Source organism: Vicia villosa, unplaced genomic scaffold (genome assembly GCF_029867415.1).
Source record: "Vicia villosa cultivar HV-30 ecotype Madison, WI unplaced genomic scaffold, Vvil1.0 ctg.004566F_1_1, whole genome shotgun sequence".
Lineage (NCBI taxonomy): Eukaryota > Viridiplantae > Streptophyta > Magnoliopsida > Fabales > Fabaceae > Vicia > Vicia villosa.
In genome coordinates, this window is record NW_026706463.1 from 117,080 (window position 1) to 127,428 (window position 10,349).

General features: G+C 32.8%; 1 protein-coding gene across 2 annotated transcripts; it reads right to left on the minus strand.

Annotated features, from left to right (window-relative positions):
- Nucleotides 1-1,843: 1,843 nt before the first annotated feature.
- Nucleotides 1,844-7,499, minus strand: LOC131642150 (uncharacterized). Of its 2 annotated transcripts, XM_058912431.1 has the most exons (14): nucleotides 7,144-7,499; nucleotides 6,925-7,058; nucleotides 5,884-6,033; nucleotides 5,255-5,363; nucleotides 4,814-5,117; nucleotides 4,110-4,323; nucleotides 3,857-3,946; nucleotides 3,464-3,719; nucleotides 3,165-3,283; nucleotides 2,668-2,766; nucleotides 2,518-2,565; nucleotides 2,302-2,412; nucleotides 2,099-2,189; nucleotides 1,844-2,000 (listed from the first exon to the last, which is right to left on the minus strand). In XM_058912431.1, exons 1-14 carry the CDS (start codon nucleotides 7,379-7,381, stop codon nucleotides 1,900-1,902), a joined length of 2,064 nt encoding a protein of 687 aa, XP_058768414.1. In that variant the 5' UTR covers nucleotides 7,382-7,499; the 3' UTR covers nucleotides 1,844-1,899. The 2 variants fall into 2 exon arrangements, with proteins under 2 accessions (XP_058768414.1, XP_058768415.1); XM_058912432.1 differs by lacking the exon at nucleotides 7,144-7,499 and having other exon boundaries at nucleotides 5,884-6,043.
- Nucleotides 7,500-10,349: the final 2,850 nt, after the last annotated feature.

A 10,349-nucleotide genomic window follows, 5' to 3' on the forward strand; every position in this document is an offset into this window, starting at 1 on the left:
CTCCGATTTGCTCATTGTCGCAAGATCCTTCGATTCCTCAATCGCCACGACTATGTTATCTAATCTTGTCATTAAAGAATGCAACATTTTCTTAACAACATATTGCTCAGTGATTGTTTCTCCACATGCTTTTACTTGGTTTACCAAGCGAGGAATTATATTATGAAATTCTTGATTGTCTCATTCTCCTCCATTTGAATCAACTTAAGTTCACGTTTGTGAGTTTGTAATCTCATAACCTTCACCTTGTCTACTCCTGTGTATGCCTTCTCCAATATTTCTCACACTTGCTTTGATGATTCACAATCACCAAATTTCTCAAAATAATTCTTATCAATGTATTGATGGATTAAAAACAACGTATTAAAATCTTTCTTCTTTTCTTCCTTATGTGTTACTCGTTGTGCATTTGTTGCACCTTCGACTAAAGGACTCACCCTGTTCTTGACCACTTCAAGAACATCTTGATATCCAAACAACACCTTCATTTACTTGCACCATTTGTCGTAATTCTTCACATCATGGATGGGTAGGTTTGCATGGATTATTTCATTAGAGACATAATTCATGTTGCACAATGGATGTTTGGTGGATCGAACAAGACTCTTGATGTCAAATGTTAGAACTTAGAACCACAAAGTTGGTAAAAATAGAGTAATTGAATGTGGAGAGGGAGAGAGTGAGTGAGAGAGAGAGAGGGAGAGAGAGAGTATAAGAATATAATTGAGGGTGAGAATTTGCATTCAGCTTATTTCATTAATGATACCTCCAAGGTATATATACAATTACAATAGATAGGGACACAAGTAATCAAAGTTGTCAAAAAATTGAAACTAACTTCCGATTACGTCAAACTTGTAACTGATTACAACTGTTTCAACAATTAAAATACAATACAATGGTAACCGATTACTGCGAATGTGTAATCGGTTACACCATCGAGCAGAACCTTTTATTTTTCCGCTTTTTGATAATTTTAACACAGTTGTAACCGGTTATATCCCCGCAGCAACTAGTCACAACACTTGAATTATTGGTTTTCCCACATTATTGAAGATCAAAATATAGTCGAAATCGTAATTTTTTTGAAAAATTGTATCTCAAAAATAATTATTTGTAACAGTTTCAAAATAAAGTGATTTCTTAAATTTTTTATATTCAAATTTTTTTTAATAAAATATAAAATATCTAAAATAATTATTTAAACTAAATGTTTATAAAATGAAAAAATTTGTTAAATTTGTTTACACATAAATACGTAACAGTATAAAAATCATTTATAAAACAATGGAAACAAACGAAAATCTATTTTATGAGGAAAATCATTAATGTGTTAGTGAACTATAATGTGAGAAGTTTCGAGGAGAATAAGGCAGACGATGAAGAACTTGAAGAGAGGTTTTGAGGCGCAAATTAATAGAATATTTTGAAAAGGTGGATCTGAAAGCAAAACTACACGAATGTTAACTCTACAATTTCAGAGCACAATATGCACAAGTCTAGGTACCATGTCTTATTAATAGAATGTTTGGTTTCGCTGAGTTTTTTTTTTATTATAGTTAAAAGTAAGTTAAACTTAGTGATTTATATTTGGATAACTTTATATAAAAATCACGTTTAAATTTAAAAACTACAAATTTTAATTTTAAATAGAATTAATTCTGAAAACATAATCAATTTTAATTTAGAAGAATCAAACATTTCAAAATCAATTCTACATATTTAAAATTATTTTTCACTCTTTGAAAAAGGTAAAGTAAACACAAACTAAAACAAAAAGGTAAAGTAAACACAAACTAAAACAAAAAGGTAAAGTAAACACAAACTAAAACAAGACTTCCACTTGGTAACAAAATACTGATATAATCATTATGTACAGTTGTTGGATGTCAAAAACATTTACACTGAGAACCCTGCTAAAATGTTACTTTCCACCCTATGTATCCAATTACAGATGATAGAATTAACTAGTTCTGGCACCTCATCATGTGGACAATGGCCTGTAATGTTTAGACAAAGAAAAAGATCAATTTAAAACAAAGCCTAATGCATCATATGATTAAATAAAAAATAAAACAGATATGTAGAATTTTCCTACCGGCATCTAACTTCTTGATTGTAACACCATCACAATGCTCTTTAAGCATAGCCACCGTCGCATTAGAGTCAGAAATCGGATCTTTCATTCCCTGACAAAATAAAATCAAAAATACATATAAAGCTAAACTAGAGAGTTATCATTCACATTTTTTGGTTTTTCGGTTTTCCGATAATATTTCATATCCATATTGCAATCAATACCTGTATAATGATAACCTTTTCCTTGACATCTTCAAGAAGATAGTTAAGAGGTATGGACAGATTAAAGCTAAAGATGCTTTCTAGGACCACAGGCACACCTGGATCATAGGACTTTTAATATGTTAAGGACAAGGTTGTAGAATAAGAATATGAATATGAATATGAATCCGTATGCTATACAAATAGTTTAGATTATAGAAGTAAACTAGAGGATACTGCTCTTAGCATTTCATTTATGAGCCAATCATCTGCTCTTTCAATCTTCTGCAAAAGTGCAAAGCAAAATGCCACAGAACCAAGCACCATCAATGTCAATGCTAAACAAATATACGAGATTCTGAAATTAGCGACAAAAATTACACTTACAGTTGGATAACATTTCTTAACAAGTTCTTGAATTCTTAGCCTCAAGTAAAACAGAATAATGCGAGAACCCAACCATGTAGCTACTGACGTTTGTCTATCCTGAATGTTAACAGGCAGACGGAAAAGCAAATTTTAGAAAGAATAATCTAAGTATGGTGTACTCATAATAAGCAATAAACAGTGTCAAATTAAATATTTGAAGAAATTTACATGATCCCAGCTTAAAGATCCATATTTACCAACAGATTATGCACTTTTGGACGCTTTTCTCAATTCAAGAAAATTATAGTCATAATAGACTTCAGGTAAAGCTTGAGATTTTAGAATCTAAAAGTCCAACTTCTATTGCAGATTTTACAATATAAAATTAGAAAATTGAGGAAAAATTTAATAATGGCAAGAAAAAGTTAATAGTTTTTCAGACAGAGATGGAAAGAGAAGAAAAAAAAAATTCAAGTCTTGCTTGTGCAGTATGAACTTCAGTTGTCCTTGCTTACACTTTGCCTAGACAATGACATGGATGTATTTCTTGGGATCACATTGCCAGCACTGTTGATCAAGACGATGGATTTGATCAAAACACTCCAAACTCGAGCAACAATAGCAACAATATAACCTGGAGTTGGAAAATGTGTAGCAAATAATCAAATCATCAACAGAAGCAGCAAGAACAAACTAGTGATAAAAATTATGTACATGGAGCCAAGTGAGTTACTGCATATTTGTGTAAAAGACAGATTTATTGTTATTCTATTTTGTTGTAGAAAAGTGTACCCAGTTTATGTTAAATATTTACCACCAATTGAGTTTCCAACAAGGTGGACCGGTTCCCCCACAACATTAACAATGAAATCTCTCAATAGATCAGCCCACAAGAGTTCAGTATATACAATATTTGGCTTTTCGGATTTGCCAAATCCTAACAATGTAATAGCCCAAACTCGATTTCCGGATCTAGCTAAACCGTGTATGTTGTCACGGTAATGCTCTCCAAAGGCACCAAAACCATGCACAAGAAGAACAGCAGGACCATCTTCACCGGCAACTGTATACTGAGAAAAGCAGTTTAGCCATTAAAGTAGCAGAAGAGCTTAGGTTGTGAAAAATATTTCACGTGTTGGAGGATATGTTCCTAGCATTTCTCTTAATAGGAAATCAAATTTTGACTATGATCCAATTAATTTAATACCTGAATAAGAAAACCATTCCATCTCCATATCCGTGTTGACTGTTTTCCATCATTATTTATCTGATTTCTCAAAGCTAAAATCCAATACCACTGAAACACCAACAAAATAAAATAATTCTTTTGATAAAAAGATAAAAGTGAAAAAAAAGAAAAATGCTCAACGAAACTACCCATGTATAACATATAAGCTAGCCAAATCAATAAGACATAACAATTTGTATCCTTAACAAGGCATAACTGTTATAGTTAGTACCTCCTTTGAACACACCGCCTCAACTGCTGCAGCAATAGTAGCGGCTGAATATCCAAAAGGAGATAAGAATCCTGCATTTCGTTCTTTCTCATATTTGATAGCTTCATAATATACTCTTCTTCTGGATATAATACCCAGAGATAAGGCAGAACCAAATAGTGCGTTAAATGATGCTCCATTTCGATTTTCTGAAGCACGCAGTTTGTCATGTACCCTGCACAAATTTAAGGTGAAGCAAAATTTCATAATGTGTACTTTTTCATTTAATTTAATGACTTCAATAGGGAGTTTTTAGAAACTTAGCAAATGAAACATATGTTAAAAATAATGAGAAAAAGAACACATTTTGTTATATGAATTAGCTATTTGAGAGAAGAAGACCAAACAGTAGATAAGTAGAATACAAATATAGAAACCTTTGAGGTAAACACAGGTATGCACTATACATTTTATTCGAGAAGAAATGTATGCCCTTTGAATGATGCAAAGAAATAGAATGCCTCAATGTAATAAAAAAAATAGGAGCAACAGTTTACAAACAAGAAACAGAAAACAAAGAAGGGTAATACAATGAAGCTTTTTCATAATTGAATATATACTTTTTCCTTAAAAAAACACCTATAAAGCATTAGCTTCAGAATCGAGGTTGTTCAATATATGTACCTAAAAAACAGAATCATAGAAAGAGGGTTATCACTACATACTCTTGCCAATCATCACGAGCCGTTCCCTCCAAATACCTCAAATATCCAGCCAATGCATTTAGTACACTATATGTTCCACCTCCAACAACATTTCCTTTCTGTGTAACAAACACAGATTCATTTGGTTCTCTTGACTTGATCTGTCTAAAGCTATAACTTCTCTCCCCACTCTCACGGGACTTCAACATTTCTCTACCTAACAGGGTTTCAGCTGATGTCTCTTTGATCATATTCCAATCATCTAGTGATTTCCTCCGGTTGTTAGCCATAAACCCCTTAATATCATCATACACGGGAAGATCGCCTAATTCAATGAACAAGTATCACATGACTTTTGGCAACAGCATAAAGTGCATTAACATATCCAATAATCTTTTGAAAAATATATATACAAGATGAATCCTGATAATAAAAAAAAAATCAAACCACCACAAAACTCACCCCAATCTAACTCCATTTCTGCACCAGGTAATGTTGAAAGCTGAAGTGGTGTAGTCACTTGGAGCCGAAGTTTCTCAAAGTCATCATATGATGAGGCGAGATTTTGCACCTATGAGATAATGATAACAATCAATCAAACATAACTGAACTACACAAAAAAGTCACCACCATGAAGCAAGTTTGACATTCTTACCTAATCAACTCAATCAATCAAACATAACTGAATTACACAAAAGAGTCACCACCATGACGCAAGTTTGACATTCTTACCTAATCAACTCAATCAAACAAGTGAAAACAAGAAGATCCCCAATTTAGTCCCTAAATCATATGGATTGGTCAGCTTGATCTCATCATCTATAAAGTTAACGAAATTTCAAATGATCACAGAAATTTGAAAATTCTCGATAACATTAGTCTTTATAGGTTAAGTCAAATTTTAGTCTCTGGAACTCTCCCAACCAAAAAGATTAATGACATTAAGGATTTTCAATTTAACGAATTGTTTTGGAGTTTCATTAATTTAAAGATCAAATTGACCAACTCCTGTAGTTTCACTAAATTTGTTCTTCACCCCAATAAATATGTTAGAATTAGCAAACACAATCAGTTACTAACAAGCTACCTACCTTTACATCATAAAATGGAGTCTTCCACAATTCAATTCTTGGAATGTCTTGTGGAACCTTCATTGATTTCAAATATTGGTTGACAACATCCATGACAAAGAGCAGTTCATGTTCCACCTCTTGTTCCGCAAATACACAAGTGGCTTTGACCTGTTCCATCCTGAGAGAGATGAATTGAATTTATTTAAGGAAAAAAAGGAATGTGCTTAAAAAAAAACTTAAACTATCCTGTCATCCTCATGCACCAAAGCATTGATCAAGTTAAGTTTTAATCAAGTAAGGAACAGCTACCTCCTTTCCTTCTCAACGACCGATAACTTTTTTTTAAATATACCAAGGAAATCAATAATTTCTTGTGATTTTTTTTGTATTTTTCTATAATAGTATGCTTGATATATTTTTTCTCAGCTCACATATTTTTCTATCTGTAATGAATAGTGTAAGGTATTATTGACAAAAATAACCAATGTCGCTATGAATTTAAAAAAAGGATAGATAAATAGTAACAACTAACAACCAATTCTAAAAAACTAACACATGTGACACTGTTTGGGAAATTTTCTAGAAACAATTTATAACAAGTCCATAATGTATTCATAAGATAGCTTATATGAAAACTATTCAGGACCTGCTTGGACAGGCTTATTTGAGCTTATCTACTGTTATAAGTTTTGTCACACTGTTTGTGAGACTTAATCAAAATAGCTTAGGACATTTTTCGTAAATTTTTTTGAACTTATTTTTATAAATTCTTCAATAGAGCTAATGAAAACAACTTCTAAGTTCTAACATATATAAAAACAATTCAAATTTATTTCATCTTTAGTTATGAAAATAGCTTATGCGAGTTTATTGGTAAACATTTATTTTGATAACTTTTGTTATAACTTATAAGCTGCAAATAAGTTGTTTATCCAAACAGACTCTCACAACTTTACATAAGCACTTATAATTAAGCTGTTTATCGAAACAAAGCCTAAAAAAGAACTGATTAAGTAAATAGTTAACTACATAAATGAGAAGAAGAAAAAAATAAACCACCTCTTTTGCAAGCTGTTGTATCACATTCTCAGCATTGCCAAACCTAATCATGAGATCCGAACCCCGTTCCTGCAACGACTTCCTCAAATCCTTCAACGCAAACAGAACTAGTTCAAGCATTTCATCGGAAAAACCTGCAAAATCAAAACACCGTCAGATTCAATTTCCACAGTTCCAAATTCTTCAACTCAGAGAGTGACAATGAATTTGCATGCTTACGAGAAAGAATGCGGTGATCGAAGATGTAAATAGGAACTAGTGATCGAAATTCGGAGGCAGCGAGTAGTCCAGGGTGATCGTCGGTTCGGAGATCGTGCTTGAACCAGAGAATGGCGGTGCCGGAAGATGTTGCGGTTGGTGTGGAGAAACGGCGGCGAAGTGGAGAGAGGCGGTTGTTTTGTGAGCGGGAAAGTGAGAGGAAGTTGGAAGGAAAATGAGGGAAAGTGAGGAGAGCCATTATGGAGAGATGTGTTTTGATGAAGATGGAGAAAAAATAAGATAGATTTGTAAAGTGAAAATTGTGTGTTTTGGTGATTTTGTATTTGTGGCGGAGAAAATTAATACGAATTTTGTTGACCAAAAGAATCCACGACACTACTGCAGTACTAGTTGAGGAAATTTGAAAAAAAAGGAGGAAAATGTGTCAAATCTAGTAGTATGAATATTTATTATTCCCGTTAGACTCAAATATAGGAGTACATTTTAATTAGTTTGTTAAGTTATTTCTCTAGTTAGTTACTGTATTTATAAAATTAGTTACAAAATTTATCTATTATGTTAGTTTAGGGGCAATATATAATGAATGGCTTCTTTCTAATAATTGAATTATCAATAATAATTTATTTTTTTTAGTGAAGAGGGCTTAGGGTTAAAAGAAACTAACCACCTACAAACAGCCTTTCTAATGGAGGTATCCATTATGTGAGCTACATATGAATTATACACCTCTATAGGCAACGACGGACCCAAAAAATTTAGATTGTGGGGGCAATGTATTTTATATAATTTTAATATTAAAAATAATATGTTATATATTAAATAATATGATAATTGTTTTATAAATATTTAAATATTATAGAATTATTAGTTCACAGTTCATTATTTATTTGTTAAATACAAAAAGTACACTATCATAAAATAAAGGTAGGACAAATTTATGTAGAATTTGAAATACAAACTAATTAATTAGATAATTAGCTAATACAATATATATTATTAAAAAATATGTTTCACAATTATAGTGGGACATGTGCCTTGAGGCTTCACTAGGGTTTGTTCCTGTCCATAGGATAATACTCAAAATAAATAATGCATATACTATGATTTGCCTCTTGCTTCGTCAAACCGCCAGTACATATATTTTCCTCTCGAAAGACATGAATAATACGAAATTAAAAAACTTTGCTCAATTTATTCTGAATTTAACGCAATAAACTCAACCCTATGCCTATATTACAGTTCTCTTTGGTGATGGCATCATTAACCTCCTTTGAATCAGTATGAATAATCACTTTTATAATCCCTCTGCTGTGAAGTAATTAATTCCTTCCAATATGCCCCACAATTCTACAATCATGATAGTGCATTTTCCTAATGATTTTGTAAACCCCCTCAATCCGCTTGTCGCTACTGCCCATGTCGCTTTCCAATTTTCTCCTTCCTGGTTGCTAATGTTATCATGCACGTTAAGCTTTAGCCAATCCTGCACATTCAAACAAAAAAAAGGTTTCCCAATGAGAGTTATGCACTAAGGCTAACTAGATATGTCTAATTGCTTTGCAGTCCCGTAAAGTATGAATCATGGATTCCTCCATTCCAACACATTCTACATAGTCAGATTACAAATATTTGACTGTGCAAGCAATTGCTTCATTTTTAAACCATTATGATGCATCAGCCAAATGAATAGCCTAATTCTTTCAAACACTTGAACTTTCCAAAAAAAATTTCAATCATCACTCAAGTTGTTATTCCTAATGTCAAAGATTTCTGCATAAGCATTTGAGATGGAGAACGCTTCAGTGTTAATACCTCCCCAAATACACACATCCTTTCCAATCTCGTTCCTGGGAGGATGAATTGTTGCAATCATGTCCAAGATTTCTTGATTGAACATCCTATTCAACATGGTCCAATCCGAGTCGCCATTCTTGTTGCACCCCAATTTTTTACCACTGAGATCCCACCATAGCTTAAATATTAGGATCATCATTGTCATCATTATCATCATGCATTTATCATTTGCTAACCAAAAATACAAAAAAATTGTTGTTTGTTGCTTGTGTCCTAAGACAGGAGACTAATCAAGAAGACTGAACAAACTAGGGTTTTGAGGCCCACAAAGAAATTCAACATTCTTCTATGATTCAAAGGAGTTCTCCAATCAAAATCAAAGCCCAAAGATGGTTCAATACAAGATCAATCACCATCAATCATACAATTTCATCAATTCAATCCAAATCATAACACCCTAACCTAACAATCCCAATATCTAATTGAATCAAACCATACATCAGTCTACCTATTACCTAAGACCACATAAGAGATACTAAAAGGAAGAGTCCCCCCTTACCTCGATGGATGTTCTTGAAGATTCCCTTCTTCCTCTTCTTCCTCTTCTTCTTCTCTCCTTTGCTCTTTCACGTGTTCTTCCTTTTTCTCCCCAATTGACTCTTTTCTTATTTTATGAAAAATAAAATAAAATGACCACAACTTAGTAAAAGGCCTAACCAAATAGCACCCCTCTTTTACTAACGTTACACCATAAGCCCAATAACTCCTATTCCGTCATTTTCCAGTTAAATCCAAATAAAAATACTAAAATTCCAATTATTTAATTTAAATCCAAATTAAATTAATAAACTAAAAATATGGGGTGTTACACACTCCTTGAGCCACTACAATATCTCTTCTGCACCAAAAGCAAATTGAACACCACAGGCAAGCTCTCCAAACTCAGAATAAAGTCATGGAAGCATGCTTGAACTTGTACCTTGCCATTGGAACTCCAATTTTCTCATTTCTTCACAAATAAACAACCAAGTACAAGATCACATGGGAGCTTCAAATCTCTGAGATTTTTCCCTACACAAACCCTAAATCTTGCCTATAAATAGAGGGCATCACTCCCTTGATCACTTACACCAGAATTCTCCAAGTCCATAGTCACTTGAAATTCTCCATTTTCTCTTCTTTTCACTTTTATAGTGAATTCTTGTTCTACAAGTTCTGGGTGTCAAACAAGAGTTTGAACAACTTCTAAACATCAATTAGAAGCTGTACATACCTCTCTTAGCCTTTCAAACACTTCCAAACCAAAAATCACATTTTTCACTCCATTAAAGACCTTTTTAAGCTCATAACTTGTCATTTTTCAAACCAAACACTTTCAAACCAAACCAATTGTTCTAATAGCTTCTACTAAC

Excerpts from the sequence above, each read along its gene's own strand:
- LOC131642150 (XM_058912431.1), bottom strand. The coding sequence starts at position 7,381 with ATGGCTCTCCTCACTTTCCCTCATTTTCCTTCCAACTTCCTCTCACTT. Across the intron at positions 7,059-7,143 it reads CGATCACCGCATTCTTTCTC|GTTTTTCCGATGAAATGCTT; the intron begins GTAAGCATGCAA and ends TTGATTTTGCAG. Across the intron at positions 2,566-2,667 it reads TTAAGAAATGTTATCCAACT|AAGATTGAAAGAGCAGATGA; the intron begins GTAAGTGTAATT and ends GCACTTTTGCAG.